We start from the raw sequence: 24,838 nt of genomic DNA on the forward strand, positions 1-24,838 counted from the left end.
TTCATCTCTGTGTGTGTCAGTGAGCCAGGGTCGGGACAAGGAAGGACTCTTACTGAAGCTGTCGCCCTTTGGAGCCATTTTAAAGATCTGATCCTAGAACATTTTGAAGGCTGTTTCCAGAGATGCATTTGTAGCTGGATCTCACTCCAAGTGCAGCAGTCCAGGGGAGGATTCTGACCTCTCCAGACTTCTGCTCAACCAGGCTGTGGCTGTAGCTAGGTCAAATTGGGATGGGGCAGGTTTTCCAGGGAACTGGAGATCAATAAGGACCGGTGCTCTAGAAAGTAGGGACCTGCAGGAATTTTTTTTTTTTTTGCAAAGCTGAGATTAAATTTCTAAAAGTAGCACAAAATTTGAATTCCTGTAGTTTTTGTGGAGGACAGGAGAACTAGATCAGAACTGGCTTTTGTAGTAAGAGGGTCAGTGGAGCTGCATCCCTACATTTGGAGTGATCTGTGTGATTAAAATGAAGTCACAGCCCCAGAGGCTGATGGTTTCTTCTCATTCCTATCCCCAGTTGTCACCAACATGTTGCGAATCCAGAGGGATCTGCTCTGGTTTCAGACTGTCCACGCCCTAGTCACTGCAGTCCCCAGTGCCTGAGACACAGAGAGAACCCTGGCCAAAGTGGCCAATGCCACTTAAATAGAAGTGAGGTTTGCCATACTTGCTATGGACAGGAACTACTCTGTGCTTGCTTAAATAAAGAGCAACGGCCCATGCTTGTGGCCATTTTTTTTGCGTTAAACCTGCCTTTCTCAGTGTGCTTTGGTGTTTTAGCTATTTGGGAATCATTTCTGCTGACTCTTTGCAGTGGAAATGAGAAGGTAGGGATGACTGACCAACACCCAGGGAAGGGCTGTGGGTGTGCCTCAGTCAGGAGTAAATGGTCAGGGATTATGTTCTCCAGGTTTGAGACCAGGTTTGGCAACACCACAACATTGTAGTGCAGAATCAGTGCCATGGGGAAGGGCTGCACAGCTGCCTTGAGCCCCAGCCTCCGCATCAGCAGAGGTGGGTGGGTAGAACTGCAGTCTCCTTTGCTTCCTTCTGTCTGAACAGCCATGTTTTGTTTGCTGAGCAAGGTGTCTATCCTTCCTCTTCTCCCCAGTATTTTCTTAATAAGGTGGTAACTATCTGGCAAGATCTCACATTCTCCCCTCCCCATGCCATCTGTATGAAGTCTCCCAGTCTAGACAGCTTTGGTCTGCCAGGCCATATATGACAGCGCCTCCTCCCTCTATGAATGAGTAGGCAGAGGGAAGCAAAAGAAATTTTATATCTTTCCATCTTCCTCACCTGTCATCAACACTGGCAGCCCTCATTGTGGGGATCTTTCTAGCAGAAGACATTTTTCTATGTTCCCTTCTGAAGGAGAAAGATGAAAAAAACAGATTGGGTTTTGCAGCATTTCTGAGAGAGAGAGGGCATGATTTATGTCTGGAATGAGATTTGAGCTACTCCAGCCTGGGCCTCAGATATGGGCTTTGTGAGGCCTTCAAGCCTTTGATACAGTTAGAAATTCAGAGCTTGTGGCACAGTTAGAAATTATATTAAGGTGTGATGTGAAGCACTGGGCTTTCTGGGTGTGAATTAATATAGGTTTATCGTGTAGAGTTTAGTCCACCTTAAGACAAAGACAAACGTTAGCTTGCCAATGAGATTGCCTTTGTAAACTGCAAACTATATTGAAGTGTATATAAACTGCCATCTTCTAACTAATAAAGGGAGAACATTTGATTGACCATATTGGCCTGAACTACGTTTGTCCAGTCCAGCTTTCCTGTCTATTGAGGTCCCTGGCTTTGATGGTGTTTGATGTGATGCTTGCCAGGTCCCCCAGGTTGGAGGCAGTTCATTAGTATTTGAATGGTTACTCTTAATGAAATGGAATAACCTTCCTGGCAGTCTTGGAAAAACAGATTCAATAGCAAGGTATGAATTAAGAGCAGATGACCCAGTACTGGGAAAAAAGGAAACATTTAAAAGCTGCTGAAGGAAATTTTATTGCTTCAATAAAATGTGTAGCATGCCAGGCTGCAATGTCTGGGACAGGTTTGCCAAGGCTGTACATGTGGGACAGGTCTGCCCAGGGAGATCAAATGCTGCATCCTAGCAATAGGTGATGCTAAAGCCAGTTCAACAGGAGGGACTGTACACACTGTGACTGACTCTCTCAATTTGAAAGATAACATATACAGCGGTCTTTTTCTTGCTAAAAGTAGTTAATTTAAAAAATGCACTGACTCTTGGCTTTGTAGCAGATCTGATGAATAATTTTGTTAATCAGATTTTTTTAAATTTGTGTAGTTAACTCACTCCTACCCTTCAGAGAGTAAGGATTTTAAAGGCCACTTGTTCAGGGAATTGACACATGTAGATTTTTTTTTTCTTGTGAGTTTTTCAATGACACCTGGATTTAAGCAATTACTCAGAATTAACCTGCAAAAGAATAGATCTATCTGAAAGTTCAGATAAGGCAGCAGGAAAGGAGGCAGGATAGAGATTAATAGAGACTTCTTTCAAGTCTATCCATGACAATTTTCTTCTTGTTCCACTAGGAAAAATAACATTCAGTTATTTCCCTGTTGTAGTGTTCTCTTACCTATCCAGATTTCCTACATTGGCTTATTAGTAAATGTACCTCATTATGTAGATGACCTTCCTGACAGCCTAAGAAGGGATCTGTGGAACCGATGCCTGCTATGAGCTGTATGCTAACTAAGGCTACATATAAAATATCCTCATTTGCTGAAGCCTCCAAATTGGGTGTTCAGAACCAGTTAGTACCTTTGACTGGTGTAGTCTCCCTGAGCCTCAGATTGCAATATAGCCTACTGATCACACAGAGTTCTCATGAAGGTAAGTTATTTAATCTGTCTGAAGCTCACAGTTTATAATTAAGTCTTCAGTTGAAAACAAAGAAATCAATAATGCTGGATGCAGGAACTCATTTGCAGCAGGAATGTTCTAATACTCCACACTAAACATAGGTGGTAAGACCAAATACTAAAGTCTGAGAGCTCTTTATTTTGCACCCTCTGAGAGGCAAGAAAAAATATCAGATGAAATTAGAAGTAATACACTGTATAACCACCTGAGGGTCAAAATAAAGCACTCCTGGAGCAGCTACTCACATGTAATATACACTTTTATTAGACTATCTTATATGACTGATTCTAACATCTTCCTTTTTTGTTTTTACAAAAATATTTTAACCTTTCAGTCACAAAGCTAAGGGAGATAGCTTGCAAGCAATATCAGTTTGGATAATTATTTGAAATTGTACTGGTACAGCCCTAGTCCTGCAAATGCTTGTTGGAATGCCAACAGAGGATTTGATCATTTTTCCTTTCTCTCCAACAGCATTTTTAATGCAAAGTGAATGTTATGGTCGCACTTCTGTGTTGTTCAAGATTTGCTATTTTAGTCTTTTAAAGGAAACAAAGCTGGGCACCAGTTTGCTTTCAGTGTTTCTGCTCTAGCCATTGCAATTTTTCCTGTTTCCCCAGCCCTCAAGAATTAAAAATGGTTTGTGCAAATAGGAGATAGCCCGGAACATCTTGCAGGGAAATCTTGTACCCTTGTGTGTTCCAATGGCAATGCTCTATCAGCACATGCTCTAAATAATGAACTACCTTATCAAGGGCTCTAAGCCAAATAAGTAGTAACCAAGAAAACAGATAAAGGGCTTGAGAAGGTTGCTGTAGGAATGATGGAGGAGTTTGGGTATAAGGGGAATTAGCAACATTGCAATTAATGTTGGAGACAGAAATGCAAGGAGACAGGAATGGTGCTGGGAAATTTTAGGGGCTTTAAGATGATTTTGGTAGCTGGGGAGAATATTCTGAGGAGAAATTGGAGATGCTAGTAAAAACTACCAGCTGCTGCTTGCAAGTGCCCATTCAGCTACTGCAGGGAGGTTCTAGATGTTCTCATTTCATAGCATTAGGAAACCATACAAAGCCAAGACAAGTATGGCTCCTGTATAGCTGCACTGCCCTGCTGCCAAATGTGGACACGCATTCATCCTATATCCCTACTCAAGTCTTGTACCATTGAACTTAAAGATGATCTCTATGAGACAAGCTAAGTAAGGAGTTTAAATCCTGTAAAATAGAGACAGCTGGTATCTTCAAAAGCCATATTTGCTGAGATAGTTACAATTACCATTTTTTACAGAATGCTGAGTTACTACTTTAGGCTGCAGTTGAACTCGGATAAAGCAGATAGCCTTCCTTTGGACCCAATAGAGTGCACATGGCTTATGGGGTTAATTTTTGTAGCAGACAATTGCTATTTTGTTTTTAGGCCCCTGGCAATCATTCAGAAAATAACCACAGACAAAGTTTTCTCCAGCAAGAGAAATAACTTTATTTTTTATGCTACTTTTAAAGGAAAAAGCCAGGTGTTCCAGATGGAAAGCATATGGTCTCTAGTAGGAAACAGTATGTGTTGCTATCATGCTGGCATGGTAGTGTGGAGGAAGGGTTTTAGAAAGGCCTTGGGAATGGGAAACTGAGGAAAAGATACATTTCTGTATGCCCCATTGTTTCAGGAAAGTTTCACTTCAGCATTTTTCTGTAATCCCCTTCTCCCCACCCCTGAGCAGCTCCCATTGGGCCTGACCCCTGGGGTGGTTCTGATGTGTCTAAGCTGGACACTGTCTCTATTGTTTAGACCTTATTTCTTAATTTTGCTGTATAAAACTGTATATGGGCAGTAGCCCAGGGTCTTTGGTCCTTGCCACTGTTCAGGCAATACAATCTCTCTGGACAGCATACCACTGGCCTCTCTTTGTCTCTTTATCTCGACTCCTAGCAGCGACTGAGGCAATGCCGGTGCTCGGACTGTGCTAACCCAGCCGCTGCCTGGTGAGCCCAGGGCAGCGGGACCGTGGCAAACTCTGGTCCCCAGAGGGGACAGCTAGCTGGAGGGTCCCGGGGGGCCGGGGAGGGATGGGGGACAGCAGCAAGTGACCCCCAAAAGCCGCAGTATGTAGTTTGTTGTACAGGATCACAAACTGGACTTTTGAGCCTGGAGCAAATGCAAGTTATGTCTTACTGATGCTCCCAAACTCTGACAACAGACGTTTCACTGCTGTTCCTCTACCTAGCTGCAGCTTCTAGACAGCACTTCTGTGGTGAGTGGTCTTGTATCATGTTACTAAGGGATGCTGCCATACACTTGTTTAGACTATCTAGGTAGGATTAGTGCCTCTTTTTTTTAATGGATTTTTTTGTTTGTTTTGTTTTTTGTTGTTGTTGTTGTTTTTTTACTGCTGTAGACTACTTCTTTTGGCCATTTCTGAGTTCTGTAGTAGAACCAGAGAGCTGGAGACTGTCTGTTTAGGTTTGTGTTTCCATCACCAGTCTCCAGAGTGAGGACTTCAGCAGGGTGGTTGCTAAACAACAGCTTCCATAACAGAAAGTAGAGGAAAAACAAAACCTTTTTCTAAAACATTACTGCATGCACCAAACATTGTCTTCAGTGTATTTCTCTCCAAAATCTAGAGGAGGTATGTCTTGCAGTTATCCTGGAAGTGAATGATTGCAGAATTTACACCAATGTAAAACAAATTAATTATAGTGAGCAGTTCTAGAAAAGGTTTGATTTTCTGTTTCCTGGGAAGTCACTTATTCCTGAAGGATCAGTATGTCTTTCTCTAGAGCAGCAGTGAGCCATGCTGTAATATAAAGTAGCCTCTACTTTTCTAGATGGTGAAGGAGACATTTAAACACTATGTAACATTTTCTAAAGTCTCTTGTATTTAATTTTGGAATAATTTTGGATTTTGTCTTGGAATTACTATAACTGAAATGCATAGAAAACTTCGCCCAATGAGCTCAGAACATTCTTGTAGTGGATGAGGCCTGGGTGATGGGTGAGTAGGCTTAGAAAAGAAGCTGAAAGTTACCTTATTTTGAGCTATCTTCTCTACCTTGAAGCATCTGGGAAACTGAATTTTAATAATTTGTATTTTGAAATGTATGTGTTCTGAAGTTTCCTGCAAAATAGCAACACTGAGGAAAAAAATTAAAATGTTTTCAAAATAGAAGATCATCTTTTCAAAATCATGTTTGTTATTTGGTAGTGTTGCAAAATGTGGAATATGTCAAGATTATCTGAAGTCAGGATGTTCTTTGATGTAAGATCTTTGTATACTTTCAAGCCCTCTGCAACCTTCACATGACAAAAAGCAATTAAGGACATATCGATCTCTGTGCCAATTTCAAAATATACCCTGGGGAGTCTGACCTACTTTGGACTAAGCTTGTTCATTGGCAGTTTCCTCCCTGCTTCCAAAAGTAGTTGCATCAACAAGGACACTGCTTCTTTCCCAGGTGAAAATGGGGAGACATTAATGTCTACCAGGCTGGATGGAGCCCACAGCTGGTAACACTTAGGGGGATGCATTAGTTCTGGGCAGATATATCACAGCTGCCTTCATAACATACATTCTCAGCCCAACCCAGAGATGGAACCTGCTAATGGAGAACCTGGAAAAACCCAGGCAGACCTTTTTTATTTATTTTTAGATTTGTCTGGACAGATCTAGCCTGGAGTCCTAGAGAGACTGTAACTATGGGGTAATCTGCAAGGCCTTTGCTTTTTGGAGTAATTTACAAAAGGGAAACAGATGAAAGCAGCAGCTTTTGCCTCCAGTTGAAACAAGGTATTGCAGCTGTTTCCACAAAGAGAGCAGAGGCACTGGGGCAGGAGAAGGCTTCTCAGTGCAGGGGACTGGCTCTACATTACCTCCATCTGCCCCATAGTCCAGACATCAGTCTATTGCAGATGGACAGCACAGGCTGTACAGATGAGAAAAGAGGTGTACAGTTCACAGTCACCCTAGATCTGTCTTGCATGGATCTCTCCCTCCCTAGCACCTGCCAATCCTTTTTCTCTTTCCTTCTGGGAGGCTTCCTCCTGAAGGAAGAAAGGATCTGATCTCATTTTGTCCCAAGAACTGCAGCACAGCAGTTGCCACAAGTGAGATGCTTTTTCTCATGTAAAGCAAAACCCAAACTATAATGCAGCCCATCTTGTCACAATTCCTCTGATTATTCTGCAATTTTTCCATACAGGAGAAGGAAAGTACATTTCCCTGCCAGAATTGTTTCTTAGGAATTAAAATAACTGCAACATCTACTGGGTTATTATTTTATATTATTACATATATAAATAAGAACATGTGTATAAGTGTATATCTGGGTTATATGGGAGATGCTGAATTTAAGTGGCAATCAAATACTTACCTCTCCCTAACCTTCTTCCATTTGCTTAACATTAAACTGTCATGTATCATTGGCACTTGGGCTGTTAGAGGCACGTTATGATAGAAGTGCTTGAGGGGGAGCTGTGTTCTGCATCTGATATCCCGGGAAAAAAAATCTCCAATAAATCAGTCTCCTCTGAACTGGGATGTAACAATAAGGAGGAAAAATGTAAGTTTTTCCCTCTACTAAAATTCATAAACTTTACAGGTTCTGGGTCTGAAAATAATAGGAGGAAGCAGACTGGACCTCTAATAACCTGGCAGAAATGAGCAAAGCACGGGGTGAAAGAAACCAGAAATCCTGCTCACTAGTACAATGAACAGTTGAGGGGGGGGGGAATCAAACATGCTCTGTCTACCCACCCTTGCCTGAGTTTGAACTCTGTCATTCATGAATCATGCATGCAAAGTGGTGCTGGGCTGCCAGGCAGGAAGAGCGCTGGAATGTGAGCCAGGCTCTCAGGAATGTGTAGCCTCTCTCTGCCACTGGCCTCAGCTGACCTTGGGCTTTAGACTCCCTGTGCCTCAGTTTCCCCATCTACACAGTAAGTTCTGCTCTTCCTAAAGGGCTACTAGCAGGGAGGATGAGAGGAGCTGTCTACACTTAGGTAAATATGGCTTTGCTGGTTTATTTTCTCTAGAAATACAATATGAGAAGGAAAAGGCATCCAAAATTTGCAGAGGACAAAGGTGAGGCAGGCTGGGGCAGCCAGGCAAGAACTTTCCCATCAGACTTTTGGAAAGCAGCTTATCTGCAAAACAGCTTGAGACTCAGCCAAGCCCCAGACCTGAGAGCAGCCAGTGGGCAAGTACAGAGGTGGAGCTTGCACTGAGGCTGTCTGCTAGATATAAAATGCTTGGATGGGTCAGTGCTGACCACAGCTCCCAGGAAGTGGCTGAGGGGAGCTGTGCAGAGAGCAGCGCTAGCAATGGAGACAGCAATCCCAGCTCTTTTGGTACTACTCAGCCTAAGAGTGACTATTTGTGATACTGAGGACACCTGCTCAGGTGAGTAAAGCACAAATCTTACTGCTATCTCACTGAGACAGCCTGTTTCATCCCCCCTGATAAGAGAAGGAGGTTGCAAAGGGAGGGGGAGAAGTAGCATATGATTTTTTTTTCTTCTTTGCTTTTTTAAATTCAGCTGCCAGTGGGAGGAGAGTACTGGGGAGGCTGAAGTCTCAGCAGCTGCTTAAGAAAGCTACTGTCTCCAACTAGTGATGTAACACTGTTCCCTCACCAGTGGGGTCTCTAGGAACAGACAGTCTCTGGTGAGGTTCCCCGCGCCCCCCGCCCCCCCTGCCCTCCCCCGTTTGGGGTTTTTTTTTTAGTAGGGCCTCAGTGCAGTTACCAAAGGATACAGAGCAATATAAAAGATCAGTCTGGGGATGCTGTGCAGCACAGCATTCTGACTGTATTCCCCAGGAAGGCCTGGGGCAATTTCAAACAGACCTGCCATCAGGAAATTCAGAATAAGTCTTACCCTTACTGTCCAGAGATCCATCACTTACTCTGCTATCAATACCCCATTGGGGCACCTCTTAGCTTATGTTTTATTAATTATAGTATATTTATCATGCATGCAATGTCATATATATCAGCCTCCTCTCACACTGAACTCCCCTGAAGCCAGAGAGATGCAGAGTCTGGCTTCTCTAATATGTGAGATCCTCAATGCCATCTGTCAATCCATACAACACCTCAAAACTTCCATACTTGTTGCTTTTGATTACACTGTTCCTCAACTTCAAAGGATTTGGTTTCCTCTCCAAGACATTTCAGAACCTTAATAATCTTCACAAAAACTGTCTTAATTTCTCAGAGGTGAGAATAGTGGGACTGGGTGATGCTGACCGACTTGCCATTCTTCAAGGATGTCCAGGGATCCCAGGTGTCTCTGGCCCAAAAGGAGAAGCAGGTCTCCCAGGAACAAAAGGTAAGGCCCCTAAAGCCAGTGATGAGCACCCTGAGATGAGATGGTTTTGTTGCTTTGGATAGGGGAAGCAAGCTGAGTCTGGAGCAGTAGCTGGCCTGGCACTGGCTGCTGTGAGGAACTGGAGAATTGAAGTGGAAACCACCCCAATTAGATATATGCTGGTACACATAGAGTGACCTGTTTCTTCCTTGAGTCCTGTCCTGTCAATCTGATGTGATCTTGGGGTGTGAAGTGTCTCATTTGTTTCTTCTGCAGAAAATAATCCATTTATTTTTTGGGGCTGTATCCAACAATCTGGGTGGGAGGGAGGCTGAGATGCTCCTGCCTTTTTCTGGGGGAACAGTGTGGGAAATATACTGGCAACCCCTGTTCTGGGGAGCAAGGGAGATGGGGGTCCTTCCGAGTTTTCATAGCCAATGCACAGAGAAGGTGAATCACATCAACTGAGCGAGATGATCCACCACAGTAAAATCCATGGACTGGCTCCACAATGTATCAAAGCTCCTAAGAATTCTAAACTGCAAATTTAGACTTTGAATGGCAGTACCAGAGTAGTAAGGCTTCAATAGAAAAAAAGGACTAAGGTAAAAGTACAGTAAAATAGGTTACAAGATTGAATCTGATTACCTCAGCTCCCTTGTTTCAGTGAAAGCCAAGGCCCAGTTGCCCAGGTGACTCCCTGCTTTGGTTAGTTTGTAACATACCCATAAAAAATGAGTCTCTTTGCAGGAGAAATGGGAGACCAGGGATTCCCCGGGAAAGCAGGACCACCTGGTGCAAAAGGTAATGTGAAACATATGCAGCTCTAATCTGTAAATGACCCCAAGCTCGGGACATGTACTGTGAGACTGGGTCTACAGAGATGAACTGCAGGACTGTTCATAGGCTAAGAAATAGTGCTGAAGTAGAATAGGAAAAGCCTGATTTGGGGTATGGCTCTTGCATGGAGTGAATACTAGAAACAGTATCCTTGAGTGTCTGGGACCACAACACAGAAGAAGATAACACTCTTCTTGAAATTTCTCACTGACCCTAAAATCAGACTTCTCCTCATTTTCCACTCCTACCCTAACCTGCCTCCAGCATAACAAGCCTGCCCAAATGCCCCCTAGCTCTGAGGAGCTTTGGAGCTCTCTATGGATCTTCAGCCCAGAGGCCTGATGCAGAGGCACTATGCTGAGTGCTTGTTCTGCCAATTGCCAGGGGCAATTTAAAGAACATACCAATGGAAAGAATGATCTTATTTTACTATGAATATAAAGGCAACAGAGTAAAATAATAAATTCAATAAAACTACATGCTCGGCTTTGGCAACAAGCAAAAATTAGCAAGGTAATGCACATAATCATTACTATACGAGAGACAGGATAGTCATTTAGAAGGATACATCACCAATTGCCTAAATACTTTAAAATCATCCAGTCACTGGGGAGCCCTGTTTCACAGAGAGGACCTGGACAACCCTTCCGGGCAATTGGGAAAATCCTACATGGTGTATCCATAGGTGTGGTCTCCAGATTTGCCCTGAAAGAGAGTCCAGTGTTTATAGGCCCAAATCAGCTAGTCAAAATGACTTGATTTTATTTTTAGCTCAGGAATGCCTGCGTCTGATGGCATGCTTCCTGCTTAGCCAGGACCAGTGCTCAGAGCCCAGGTCTTGGCTGGGAGGGTTTTCCCCTAAAATACCTTACAAACAAGCCTCTCAGTTGGAAAAGCTTCTTAAAATGATACATTTCTGGCAGACAACTACACAAGGTTATAAACAGCTAGCATAAGCATCTTTGTCATCTATCTTTTAGGTAAATAATACTGATGGTGTTAGTCACACAATATTCATGATCCATCTTGTAAGTCTACTCTGGCTTAGGCCTGCTGCTCAGGCCTAGGCACATCATTGCTTTCAGCAGCCTCCAGCCTTCAACTCAGTGTGCAGTGCCCACTTGACCAGAACGGGATCAAACAATGGCACAGGACAACATTTCCTTTAAAATGGGATGAACCCCTGAAGAGGACAATGTCTGTTGAGAAACTGGCATTCTTAGGCTTTCTTAGGAACTTCAGCAGGACATGTACTGAAAATACTGGAAAAGTGTCTCTTCTAAAGAATGCAGCTGCCAGCACAAGGGAACCATAGGGACTGAGCAGCACTGACTAGCAGGGAACACATCCCTTTTTACGTGCTGAATATGAAGCTATTTCCTGGCCAAAAGCACCCAAGACTTGAACTGAGATGCCAGCAGGAGATGGACAAAACCACTGAAAACCTCTGACAAACCCTATTGATCAAAATCTCGTAAGTGCCTGACTGTAAACAGAAAGCCCCCACAAAAAGTCACTGAAATGGAACTGTGAATCCCTTATACATTCCAAGAGATGGAGCAGCAGTTCTCTCTCCTCTGTATCCTTCTCTTCTTGAGAGATACTGCTGATCAAGAGAGCAGCCAGGCTGAGGCAGCAGCACCACCTGGGACACTCAGCCAAACACTGTAGCTTTGCACCTCTTGACAGCCTCTCCTGTACATTTAAGACATATTGAGGGGTTGGAGCAGTCATTTGTGGAGGCACAGTAATGCATTTGCATTGGATAATCCGTGATGAGCATTTTCCTCTTGTATTTTGTAGGAGCAGCTGGAGAGCCTGGCTTCCCAGGGATGAAAGGTAAATCATGCTGTGCTGGATTTATCATGTGAGCTACTTTGTAAAGTTCCACCCTGTGCTGTTCTCCTACAACACAACAGATGAGAGCAGCTACAGAGACTGGATGGGGCTGTTTGCTGGCAGTTATACCTCATCAGCTGATGGTGCTGCCTGGCACCATCAGCTGCAGAAGCCACAGAGCTGAGGGACCAGCCAGATTTGGGCAGTGTTAATATTCTTATGCTATGGCAAAATGCAGATGCTCAAATGAAATTCAGTTGCTGCTAGTGCCAGAGGAATGTCTCTACCAGCACTAGCAACAAGGTATTAGGAAACATGGGTTTTTTCCCTTGTGCCATCATCCTGCATGTGAGGGCCACAAGCACCCACCACTGAGCACCATCTGCACTGTGGCATCCCTCTCTGGAGTTTGGCTGGCAATCACTGGGTCCAACACTACTGGTCTGGCAGATGGTTCTAGTGCTCCAGTTGTCACTGCTGCTCCCAAACCACTGGCTGAAGCCCTGTGCCAGCAGCAGCCATTTTTCTGATGGGACTTGTAACTCTGCCTTTCCAAGGTGCATTGCTTCCTTCTTCCCACACTCACCCACTCACAATTTGGACCTCTAAGTCCTAAAACAGATGCTAGCAGGAAATAGATCATGCCAGGTCCAACAGGCCAAGAGAGGCAAAGCTGCTGCTCTTTGTGCATAGATAGATAGATAGATAGAGATATAATATACAATACATATTTATATATATAATAATATAATATATAATAATAATATACATAAAATATATTTAAATGTATTTATTTATATTTATAGTGCACCCCGCAGTGGCCACCCCATGTACCTCCTGGTCAACCTGGAGAGCTCTTCCCAGTGTCTGAAGCAACTGGGTGTTATTGCTGTAGTTTACAGGGGTTTGTGACTTGGCTTCCCATCTACCTCTCTATGCTTTCCTGGGTCTGTGCAGATAGGCTGGTGGGTCTCCTCTGGTGGGCCTGGTAGCAGCCAGGACAGCTTATACTGAGCAACTCTTCCTGCCCGGTTTCTCTATGCCTTTCATTTGCTTGGTGCAGATGAGCCAAGCACTTCCTCTAACATAACAGCTCTCCAGTGCAGCAGGATTTGTCTTGACAAATCTCAAGTACTGGGAAGGGGAGTGCTGGGTGTGGAAAGTGGAGAGCAATTGATGGTGTTGTTTATCCAACAGGAACAAAAGGAGAGCCTGGATTTCCAGAAATATGGAGTAAGTTTCTTCCTAGGTCTTCACAACACTGGTCAGCTTTGCAGAGTGGATGGTGGTGGACTACCTGCACCAGAAATCAGGACAGGATAGGAACAGAAAGTTCAGAGTGACACTGAAGAATAGAATAAGGAAATATCACTGTTATCTTTGCTTCTCACAGATACATGCATCTTCTGTGGGTCTACTCTGTACTCCAGCCATGCTGGGAAAGTTAGGTCCTCTGAGCACTACTTAAATGTCCTCTCCTCTGTGTACCCTCAAGGAGGTGTATCTGAATTTTTCAGACTTGGTGTCCTGATTTCTAAGATGAAACCACTACAAACACCTGAATAGACATGTGGCTACTTCAAAGGCTGTTATACTCCTGCACTTGCAGTGACACCTTTAGTACTTGTGGAGTGCACATGTGCAACTTATTCATTAGAAGAGAAGAAGAAAAATAAAAGAAACAATTTTCAGTTGCTCCCTCTGTCTCCATGAGCTAAAGTTTGAGGAGAGCTACAACCTCCTCTGGCTGCAAATGGGTGCTGTAGGGCCACAATAAAGGCTCAGACAGATCAAAGCTGCTGTAACACCTGACAGACTGGCATGCCACTGAACTTGTCCCTTGCTGCCCCAAGCACTTCTCTGGGCATGTAAAAGATTTGACTAATAGGAAGGAAAAGGAAAGGGCCAAGTCCAGGACCATCTCCCTGCTAGGGAGGTCACAAGACAGCCTGGTACATCTGTGTATCCATGTATCACACACAGCACACTGGGACACCTGCAACACCAGCTAGCATGCTGAGCACCAGACCACCACCTCTCTGATCATCCTCCCAGGCTTTCCCAACAACAGCTATAGGTTGGGATGTCTAATAGGGACCATTCAGTCTCCTGTGAATCTGAAGTTCTGTCAGCAGGTATGGTTTTGGGGAGGAAAAAAAGTATACATAAGATTAATATATGTGTGTATATATATATATATATAAAAATGTACATATTCAAAAGCATTATTTGTCTTGGGGAGACCTCAGTGTGGCCTTCAAGTGCTTAGGGGGTGCTTATAAAAAAGCTGGAGGGTGATTTTTTTGTATGGGCAGTGACGGGACACTGGGGAATGATTTACAGCTAAAAGAGGAGAGATTTAGATTAGATATTAGGAGATGAATCTTTACTCAGAATCTGGTAAGAGCCTGGCATGGGTTGGCCAGAGAAGCTGTGGCTACCCATCCCTGGAAGTGTCCAAGGCCAGGTTTCGATGGGACTTGGAGCAACCTGGTCTAGTGGAAGGTGTCCCTGCCCATGGCAGGGGATGCAATGAGATGAGCATTAATGTTCCTTCCAACCCAAACCGTGGGTATTTCTATGATTCAATCCATAGATCATGAGCTGAACACTGTTCACGGCATCACAGGAAGCTGCCCTGTGTCACTAACTCCTTTGCTGTGAACTACCCACATACTCTCTGTGCCCTGCATACATTCTGGAGCTGGGACAAATTTCTGGATCATGAGTTTGTCATCTTTTTAAGATCTGCTCCATTATCCAGACCCCCAAAAGTCATTGCAGATGAGAGGAGTCTCAGCACCTTAGACCATCTTTCTTAGAATATGCCCATCTCTCCTGCAACATATGAGCCCAGAAGCCATGGCAGGATTTGGCTCCCAGCAGCTCTATGTTAGGATCCTGCAGTACAAAGAGCCAACTGGGTGCTGAAGGGCTCAAAGGCTCAAGGCTGATGTGCTTCCATGATCAGTAAACACATTATAACTCTTTCCACTCAATCTCTGATTTACACAGAACCGGGGAACTGCCAAGAACTGTTGGCCAAAGGGAAGATTTTGAGTGGCTGGTACACAATCTACCCCCAAGACTGCAATGCCACCACTGTCTTCTGCGACATGGACACAGATGGTGGGGGATGGATTGTGAGTAGGATGAGAAAAGGGAGGTTTACATGTTTCTACAGAGATTCTTGTTAAGGCTGCAAAGGATGGCTCAAAAATAGAAACACACAGCCAAGGTTCACATCTCTAAGCCTGAGTGAATCCTTCTGGATACAGGGGATTCCTCCAAGACTTGTCTCTGGAAGCAGGCTGAGTGCCACAGACCCTGCTGAAATTAGCAAATCATTTCCTCCTCATTTCCAAGGGCATATGGAGGAGATCAGTGAGTGAGGCATTGTTGTGGGGTTTGCTCCCCAGACACCCACAAGAGTGTTCTGATGCAGGGGAAGCATTTACCATTGAGGGCATGTCCCCCAGGCACTGTGGATGCTTTTGCATGAGGGATGGGCTGGTGGGTCTGAGGGTCTCTTTCAGGTTTTTCAGAGGCGCTGGGATGGGTCAGTGAACTTCTTGCGAGACTGGGATTCATACAAACGAGGCTTTGGCAACCAGCTGACGGAGTTCTGGATGGGGAATGACAACATCCACTTCCTCACCTCTCTGGGTAAGGTCTACCTCTGTCCCGGGATGGAGCCATGAGAGTCTATCTATACCCACATTGGGTCATTGCAGACCTCTGAGTTTCTCATATTCATCTGAGGACCCCACTAATCCCAAACAGGATGAAGGCTCTTTGCAGCCTATTGCATACAGGAAATTGCACTCTAAAAAAAAAAAAAAACAAAACAAAACAAAACAAAAAAAAAAAAAAAATCAACCAAAAAAACCACCAAATTAGAAGTCAGGGAAGAGAATGAGCTGGCTGCATGATCTATCCTAGAGACAGGCCAACATATCTTCTTCCTACTTGGACCGTTTGTGATGGCATCATCTGGTCCACATACACCCTTGGAGTTGCAGCTGTGTGCAGAACTCCTGCTCATGACCACCCAATATCATATCTGAAAAGGTGTTTCCCTAGAAAACCATCAAAGGCAAAGAGACTCTGCAGGAATTTTAAATAAATAAAAATCTCTCAAGTAATGGCAGCTCCTCTCAAGTTAGCTCACAACATCTTAAACACTCCTCCCTGAAATCCAATGGCATACCCACCATCCTCCCTGCACCACTGCTGTCCATCTTCTCTTCCAGGGCCCTGTGAACTCCGCATTGACCTGAGAGACTTTGAGAACAACTGCTATTTTGCCAAGTATGCTTCATTCAGAGTGTTAGGAGAGTCAGAGAAATACAGACTGGTTCTAGGAGACTTCCTTGATGGAAACGCTGGTAAGTTTGAGGCAGCTCACTGGAAAAGTCTGTTTCCTAGAGCATTTCAGAAGTGTTCAGCTTCTATGCAAAGATGTATCATGCATACTCCTTGTATCAGCTACATTCTGAGTCAGTTTTTTAAAACTGGCCATGGTACCTCAGGTACTGAGTGACCTCTGGGTACAGGGATGGAGGGGGACACCCATCACCCAAAGAAATGTGACTCAGAGCATCACCTTCCAGCTCAGCCCTATGGTTTAATAGCAAATGAGCCTGGTCCTGAGCAGCACCCAATCCAACTGACCTTCCCAACAGTTCTGCATCAGCCAGATCAAGGTCTGCTTTTGGTTACATTGGCAGGAGACATTTGCCCAGGAGGTCTGGCATTTCCAGGGCTGGGGTGCTGTTCAGTACTTGCAGCATCAGCACTCAATCATCTCAATATCCAATTTTTAATTTTTTTTTTAAGTAAAACAATCTTCTTCAAAATTCAATATCCATCATTCAGGAATGAGTGAAATGAACACCAGAGAGAGCAGTGCTCTGGGTTTTTATAGCTTTGCACACTGCAACCCTGTCTGATAATTCAGACCTCAGTGTACCTGCAGAGAACCTGAGCATTGCAGGAGAAGTGACATCTGTGTAGCTGTGAAAAGAATCTGGCCCACTTGATTCACAAGCATAGATAAATTCTCCATGTGTTTTAGCAGAGCTCAGGATGCTTTTGTCCAAGACAAGAAGGAAACCTGGGCAACCTGGGCAAGAGAGAAGCAGGATTTATACAACCTGCCTTGCACCTGACAAGGGCCACTGGTGCCCAGCAGGGGTGCACAGACACATCAGTGTCTTGTTTGTGATCCCTACTGCAGTAGCTGTGAATGTGTGCTCTCTGCAGGAGACTCTTTATCGTACCACAAGGATATGCCATTTTCAACAGCAGATCAGGACAATGACATGAGTTCCTTTAACTGTGCCACAGAATACAAAGGAGCGTGGTGGTACAATGACTGCCATTACTCCAACCTGAATGGGATGTACTGGATGGGTGTGCATGGGAGCTACGCTGATGGCATCAATTGGAAGACAGGCAAAGAATACCACTACTCCTATAAGCAAACGGAAATGAAGTTCAGGCCAGTTTAACATGGTGACAAGGTGCCTGACTAGATCCAAGAGGTGCCACTCACCCACCAACAGAAGACACAAAACAATATTGTTTGGGGACAAAAATGCACCAGAGAGGACATTACAGGTTGTGCCTTCTGCCTAGGGCAGGATTTTTGAAGCCAGAAGATATCGGTGCTGGTTTGAGCTCCTCTAAGAACCAGACCCTGACCCTCTCTCACCTCGACTACCTTCAGCAGCCCCACTGATGCAGCCCAAGCACCTTTTTCTGAAAAGTGCATTACCTTGATTCAAAGACCAGGTGATGGGAGGAGCCAGTGCACCTCAGTAAAGCTCTCTGATATTATTACTCTACAGTATAATTCATGTATATGAAGACTCCAATATGCATGCAGCCTCTTTCTGTTAGACCCAAGAGCCACCCTAAAGGCACTGAATTCCTGACCTGTTCCACACTCCCTGCAGGCTGTGATGGAGCCACAACATAGAACAGCATGGAAAAGACTGAGCGTCCAGTACAGCACTGTCAGCACTACCAGTTTCCCCCTTCCTTCCCCACGTGTTCCAGGACCTCAGGTGGGATCCCAGCTCCTGGAACCACAGCAGAGTTGCTCAGCACTTCCCACCAGGACACAGCTGCAGCTGGGCTCAGAGCCAGCTTTAGCCATTCTTCCAGGGCATGTTCTCATTAGTTGCTGTGGACCAAAAGCTGTATGTAAAACAGTCTGTTCAGCAGCATGTGTGGTACCAAGACACAATAGCAGTTCCAAGTCAAGTGTGTGGTCATCGTGTACAGTGCCAGTACCTTCCACTTCATCTTGTTTCCAGTAGCATTTGAGGGTGGGCTATCTGCTTGTGGGTGGACAAAATTCATCCTGTTCATGTATTGTATTTGACTATTAGCAGAACTAGGTCTCTTCTTCCTGATATAAAACTTCGATAGACAAACTCAATTTTATTTCTATATCTTTTATTTTAAAGAAAGCAAGTAAGCAGCACTGGATGGCTGGGGAGTCACCATCTCACTAACGGCACTCACCACTTACAAGTTCAGCAAAGTATATATACTGTTTTTAAGCCTACAAAGCATTTTCCAATGTGCTTGGTTAGTCCAAATCAGCAAATACCAATAAGATGGGATCAGCAATTTCATAATCTTTCCAGGTGGCCATTGGCTTCCTGTCTTTCTGGTGGTCATCTGGAGGGAGGCCTTACACTGGTGTCTGCTACATTATTTTTCAAGTGCATCAAGCTTTTTATTATGCATAAGCATTTTAGTTGCTTTGTTGCAATATTCCTTTAGCTTTACTACAACTTCCACTATTTTATTCTAAGCATCAGTCATTTTGCTGCCTCATCTCTTTACTATACTTCTTCTATTTGGCCATTCGGTCAGAAAATTTCGATTGCTGATTCCATTGACAATTGACACAATTGCATTTTTCACAAAAGCATTTTTCACATTCCTGCATTTATGCTGCTGGACTCCTCACCACAGTTGACTGAGGGTTGGCATCTCTTGACTCACTATGCCCTGTCTCTGTTTACTTCTTTTCAGTTACACAAGAAAGAGTATGTCTGAGCAGAGAAGCTTTTGCACACTGAAAGCCCCATAGTTACTTTTCCCTCTTCAGGAGCTCCATCTTGTTTTTCTCCTACTCCCAATGAGATTCACACGCCTTCACCAGGAGCAAGGTTCCAGAGCATTCAGCTATATCTCACCCATCAGCTGCTGATGCTGTCTTCCAGGAGTAGATTCTCAGAGGTCCAAGGTACTACTAGAGACTTCTCTGCAGAGATGTATAAGCAGGTGCTGATAAACTCAGCTATAAACTAGCTAAAAGTGCTAAATCCCCTTTTTCTGCTCATCTCTAGCTTCTCCTCTTACTACACAGAAACCTTCAGTTGTTACATTGTGCTCATGGGCATCCTGTTCCCCCTTCCCTGGGACCTTGTGACTTTGATCAAGATAACCCTGGACCCCTCCTTCCTGCCCCAACGGGGTTGGCGGAGAGCCAGAGAAGCCCACCCTGTCCAAAGTCTAGATAAACCCCTGACAATTCCTGTTCGTCCTCTTTTGCCCCACTCTCCCCTTGGACATCAAAGAATAAAGAGAGCTGAACCAACATATATTGGGGTAAAAGCCTCTTTTAGAAATCTCTGCCCATTCTCCTGATGTTCCTCCCCTCAAAGCCTTGGATCTCTGGGCTAGCCTGATAATTCAGCGGGCTGGGGGGGTGTGGGGGGAAGGTCATTCAATGTTTAAATTTTGCTTGTAAAGGACAGTGATGAGACTTTAAACAGACTACTTACTACACAGAAATAAAAAAAAACTATTAGTAGATAAAATACAGTGCACGATAAAGGTACCTATTACATCTAGTGAAGAAATAGTATAGATTAAGATTCAATGTAATTTACCACTAAATGGATGATGGACTACACATCAAATTCTTCCTCTCAATTCCCAGGAAAGTAACCATGGAATTTGATTCCAAACTCCAGGGAGAAGTCCCTACATGTTTCCAGGGAGGAAACATGTAGGAGGTTTCTACCTCCACAAAAATTCATGTAGCTTTTATAGTTGTAAAAGTAGTGTCTTTCAGTTGGGAATTTCTAGCTCATCTCCCCACATCTGTTCTCACGCCCAGTTGTTTATTGGGAGTTCTACTCCTGGTGCCAGAGAAATAAACAGCTCACTAGCCTGTGAGCTGGCCTGGGTTATCTCGTCACATAATGTGGAGGGGAGAGTATCTAGAGCTGACACACTAGCTACAGATAAGATCTTCTGTGGTAGAGGGAATGTCCTGCCACACTCTTGTAGGGTTAGCATGTGCAGGAAGCTTCTGGCCTTACTTCTGCCTGCATAACATTGTGTTTACTGGCTGCTCTGCCCAAAGAGCCACCCCTGGCAGAGACAGCCCCTCTGCCACCACCAGCCCACCCACTCCTGCCCACAGGCAAGTTCCTATTTTCTGGCTTACAAAAATCACTCCTAGCTTTTGGTGTCTCTGAACCTTACTCAAAGATGGATCTGCCATTCTCCTGCAAAACACAACAGCAAAGTTGCATTGAATCTCTCATGTATGGCCCAACAATATCCTACTCCCAAACAACATAAAGGAGGCATTCTTTTCAGAGTAAATTCAAAGCAATGGACACTTGCCAGAAGTGCATGGACTGCTCAGGTTAAGAAAAGCCAACGGTGAAAGTTTAATTTTGGGGGGGCAGAACCCCTCACCCGCACTCACTGACACCCTCCTCAGGATACAAAGCTGCCCTTTAATGTGTGCTCACTCCTACCTAGAGCATGGTGCTGCAGGTCCTGGCAGCAGTCTGTGACCAGGTGCCACTGGCAGACTTGGTGCACCTCGGGGCACTGACCATGGCACGCCTCAGGATGCAGAGTCCACAGTCCGCTATCTCTGTACAGTGTTGGTCCAGAGAGCAGGGGTGGCCAACAGAGCCAGTCTCATGCTGGACAGGCTCTGTGCAGCATAGCCCCAGCTTCCTGCAGCAGCTTGCCCTGCTGAGCAGTGCAGCCACATCACTACTCAGTGAACTGCCACATCATTGTTACAGTGCCTCCAAACCTGACCTCCTGAAGAATTGTTTTGGGAGGCTGGTACTGTAACACCACTTTGTGCAGTTTTTGACAAGCCTGCACATGGATTGATGTTACCGCTTGGTCACCTGGCTGGCACAAATCTGCATGATGCCTCCCAAACATAAGGCTCAGCACTGTGCCACTCCCAGCCCCCTGCACTCCACTGGGACATGGCTCCTCTGTCCCTCCAGTGCTGTCATGCTGAGCTCTGGTTCAAGGCAGCAGCTAGCACGGCCCCAGAAACACCCACACAGCACTTTACAGGGATATCAACAGCAAAAGATAAAGTCAAACCTTTCTCCTGATGTCCACCATGCCAAACCAAAGTTTCTCTCAGTCAGACATTGCAGCCCTTCTCATCATAATCTCACTGAAACTGAAAGAAGTTGATCAATAGTCAATTGATCAATGATTAAGAGTCAGCAAATATTAATCACAAGCCTAAGAAGCAGGACGCATCTTAGCCTTGTCAAGATAAGAGAAACAGAATGCACCTTGTCAAGGTAAGAGGAGCAAAACCTATTATCAGCAGAAAACGCTGAACCAGCCAGCAAAGGACTGTGCATGCTTCAGAAAGAAAGGTTAAAAGTGCAAAGTGAGGAAGACTAGCAGCCTTCATCAGAATGGCCCCTAAGGAAGACTGGAGCCTTCCTCAGTGCGACCACCAGAGTACATTGTGCTTGTGTGTTACATATGCTAATGATAGTAATGATTTCCTAGAAGTAATTTGTATCACCACTCTAATCCCAAGGAATGTAATGAACATGCTTGAAATTTAGCCATATATTGTGCTGTGTAAAAGTCCTGAGTGTGTTAGGAGGAGAAATCCCTTGTGTACCCAGCACCAAATAAAGCAAATACCCACCTCACCGAGTCAGTCCACTGAGGTGACTCTTAGCTCAGCATTGGAGCGAGTCAAAACAAGAGACCTGTCCCATAGTGTTCTCCTGGGCCAATTCCACAACCCTGAAGAAATCCAGCTGTTACTTGAAGGCATGGCCTCACCTTCCTCTACTTAAGCTGCCCCTGCCTTCCCTCCTGGGGCTGGCACAGGCCTCTGCATGGACTCTCTTGTGAGTCGGACTCAAAGACCAATCCCACAGAAAATTAATTCAACAGAAGAAAAGCATACCTCCTTCTCAGCTGGCTCAGCTCCCTGGTCCTGCTTTTTATGCAATGGCATGAACCTGTGCTTGGGAGGTAAAGCAATATGCAGAATAAATAAATAAATAAGACTCCACAACTTGGGGTAGTTATGAATTGGGTATGTATTGTCAGCGCCCAGCACAAGCGAGATAGCTCTCCAAAAAGTTGTGCGCCCCCCTTCAGTCTGACCCACACTTTTATTTAGAAAGGTGTTCCATATGCAGTACATTGCACAGCTTTGCCATGCATATTCAACCTTGGCCCCGCCTGTCCTTGCCTCTCATGCTAAATAGGTCCATGCCCTTCTAGGCATATGTGGTTTGTCATGGTGGTCCTGCGGGGATCTCTGGTGGTTTCTTGAGGTTGAAGATCGTGGTCTTCTTCATGGTTGAACTTTTGAACTCTTCCTCTCTGTGCATGCTCATTTGGTCTTTTGGTGCTTATCTGAGAACTATCTGTCAGTCTTGACAGACTTGGAGACAGAGGAGCCTCTTTATCTGGGCTTTTTGCATTTTTAGTCTTTTCTGGTATCTTCTTTATGCAAGAAGCTTCAGAAATTTTCATTTTCTTATGCCCTTTGTACCATGGCAGAGGTTTCTTAAGTAAAAGGTTAAAATTTAACACATAACTCTACAAGCTGGAATATAAATACTTAATTCATTTTGTTAACTTAAGTGAACTCCAAAAATCTCTGTTTCAGAGGAACCACAACAAACAACTGATCGGGGAGGAGATGTTTCCTTGTCCTAGCTCTGACCTAAGTGGACACAGGATGGAGTGGCCAGGTAACCTTTACCAGAGGTGCACATTACAGCACTAACTTCCCACATCTGCTATCTTTTGTGAAAAATGTGTATTTTATGATTGGCTTTTCACAAATATTAAAATGACTATTATATGTGTTATGTTAGAAAGTTATGCTGTATTAATTCTCTTAAGTAGCGTGTTAAATATAGTTTTAGATTACAACATAATGTTAAAATAGAAACTATGTGATATAAAATATTTTTTACTAGCTCAAGAAAGGGTAAGATAATCAAGAAACTCTTCGCACAGAGGTAACAGCAACAGGCTACATAAAGAGCTACTGCCTCCTTATCAGAAAAGACATTCTTCCACCTTCTCTCCATCTTTATGGAACCACCAGGATTAAGGGGAAGAAGTTGACAAAAACCAGAAAAATCCTTAATTTGCAAGGAATTTATGCATCATGTATGAGATATATGAATATGCAACAGGCTATTGCTTTTAAGCGTGATTTTGTTCACGACGCATGTTTTTGGCAGCTTAGTGTCCAAAAACATCCGGATGTCTGTAATTCTTTGCTTTTTATTGTCTCATAGTGTCCTAATCCTCATTGTCCAATTTTTTATTACCCTAATTTTATTACTATTTTTATAACTATTTTATTACTAATAAACTTTTAATATTGAAATAAAACACAACAACAACAAAAAAATAACCCACAAAAAAAAAAAAAAAAAAAACCAAAAAAACAAGTGATTGATGTATTTCACACTTTCTAACCTCTGCAGTACACATTGGCGCGGCCCCCTCCACACCCAGGAGAGTCGGGAGGCGCGGGTCCGGCCCGGCCGGGCCCGTCGAGCAGCGAGGCCGCCGGGCCGAGCCGCCATTCCGGACCCACGGCCGGTCACGTGAAGGCACGCCGGGCCAGCGCGTGATCCCCGAGCGGGGGCGCTGAGCGGCGCCGGTGGCGCGGCCGCTATGGAGTCGGTGCTGCTGCTGCTGCTGCTGCTGCTGCCGCTGCTCCCGCGGCTGCCGTCCGCCCACGCCTCTCCCGGTGGGTGTTTCGGGCTGGACACTTCTGCCAGTCCCCCCTGCTCCTCGGGCCGGATCCCTCTGACTGACCTCCTCCTTCCTCGGCTGGAGCCCCGGCCCTCCCATGGACGGGACCTTCAACTAGCTTTTCCAGGCCCTGGGCAGGACCCCGAGCTAGCCTAGCTGGGCCGGAGCCCTCAGCCAGCCTGGGAAGCACCGGGAGGGCGCTCCGAGCTCCTCGGGTTCCCAGGCTGGGTTGTGCCGTGCCGGGTGACAGCGCCTGTTGTCGGTTTCCCCTGGTCTGATGATGGCCCCTCCAGCTGCCCGGGTCGTGTGGCCCGGCCTGGAGGAGCGGCTCTTTCCGCAGGTGCGGGACCACTTCAGCTTCGAGACCTGCGGCAACGAGACCTTCCCGCAGCGGTACCTGGTGTCGGGTAGGTCCCGTGAGTGCTGTGGCTTCGGGCTGCATTCCTTTCTGCTTAAGCTTCAACTGCCTCTGTTTCGAGGTAAAGCAGGAGCTAGAGCACTGGGCAGCCAAGAATCAGTATTAGCCAAGGGCCAACCTTGTACCAGCCAAGCATTCCCCAGCATTGTCTATATCCTCCTCTCCTTTTCATCCACTTTGTACAAAAGCATGTACTTAAAGAACAAGGGGCCTGGCTTTAAACTGAGTAGGCTTAGACTGCACATCAGGAAGGAATTCCCTGTGAGGGTGGGGAGGCCCTGCCACAGGTTATGCAGAGGAGTTGTGGCTGCCCCATCCCTAGAAGTGTCGAAGGCCACGTTGGATGGGGCTTGGAGCACACTGGGAATAGTGGAAGGTGTCCCTGCCCATGGTAGAGGGGTCGAAGTAGCTGAACTTTAAGGTCCTTTCCAGCACAAACCAGTCTGGAATTCACTCCTTGCCTTCTGTTCTTGCTGTTTGGTACAGAGTG

At 45.1% G+C, this 24,838-nt stretch overlaps 2 protein-coding genes across 30 annotated transcripts in view; both read left to right on the forward strand.

The window, feature by feature from the left end:
* Positions 1-2,822: 2,822 nt before the first annotated feature.
* FCN2 (ficolin 2) lies at positions 2,823-23,620 on the forward strand. Of its 21 annotated transcripts, XM_085593978.1 has the most exons (11): positions 2,823-5,518; positions 8,424-8,550; positions 9,102-9,215; positions 9,934-9,998; positions 11,838-11,873; positions 12,680-12,777; positions 13,071-13,106; positions 14,889-15,016; positions 15,410-15,539; positions 16,127-16,261; positions 16,951-19,146. In XM_085593978.1, exons 3-11 carry the CDS (start codon positions 9,126-9,128, stop codon positions 17,199-17,201), a joined length of 969 nt encoding a protein of 322 aa, XP_085450104.1. In that variant the 5' UTR covers positions 2,823-5,518; positions 8,424-8,550; positions 9,102-9,125; the 3' UTR covers positions 17,202-19,146. The 21 variants fall into 21 exon arrangements, with proteins under 21 accessions (XP_085450104.1, XP_085450101.1, XP_085450110.1 ...); XM_085593975.1 differs by lacking the exon at positions 8,424-8,550 and having other exon boundaries at positions 2,827-5,518; XM_085593984.1 differs by lacking the exon at positions 8,424-8,550 and having other exon boundaries at positions 2,834-5,518; positions 9,945-9,998.
* A 208-nt stretch (positions 23,621-23,828) lies between these two features.
* DPP7 (dipeptidyl peptidase 7) overlaps positions 23,829-24,838 on the forward strand; it is a 38,403-nt gene continuing 37,393 nt past the window's right edge. For all 9 annotated transcript variants that reach the window (XM_085593953.1, XM_085593954.1, XM_085593956.1 and 6 more), the window contains exons 1-2: positions 23,829-23,925; positions 24,224-24,337. In XM_085593953.1, the coding sequence (XP_085450079.1) occupies positions 23,850-23,925; positions 24,224-24,337 (190 nt within the window). In that variant the 5' untranslated portion in view covers positions 23,829-23,849. The remainder of the gene's footprint in view (positions 23,926-24,223; positions 24,338-24,838) is intronic.

Source organism: Lonchura striata, chromosome 17 (assembly GCF_050655825.1).
Source record: "Lonchura striata isolate lonStrDom1 chromosome 17, ASM5065582v1, whole genome shotgun sequence".
Classification (NCBI taxonomy): Eukaryota; Metazoa; Chordata; class Aves; order Passeriformes; family Estrildidae; genus Lonchura; species Lonchura striata.

What these genes read in the sequence shown, in the direction of transcription:
- FCN2 (XM_085593970.1), top strand. Translation starts at nt 8,954, where the DNA reads ATGCCATCTGTCAATCCATACAACACCTCAAAACTTCCATACTTGTTG. An exon ending in CAGATGGTGGGGGATGGATT is followed by an intron (nt 15,017 to 15,409) that starts GTGAGTAGGATG and finishes GGTCTCTTTCAG; the next exon opens with GTTTTTCAGAGGCGCTGGGA. An exon ending in CCACTTCCTCACCTCTCTGG is followed by an intron (nt 15,540 to 16,126) that starts GTAAGGTCTACC and finishes CTTCTCTTCCAG; the next exon opens with GGCCCTGTGAACTCCGCATT.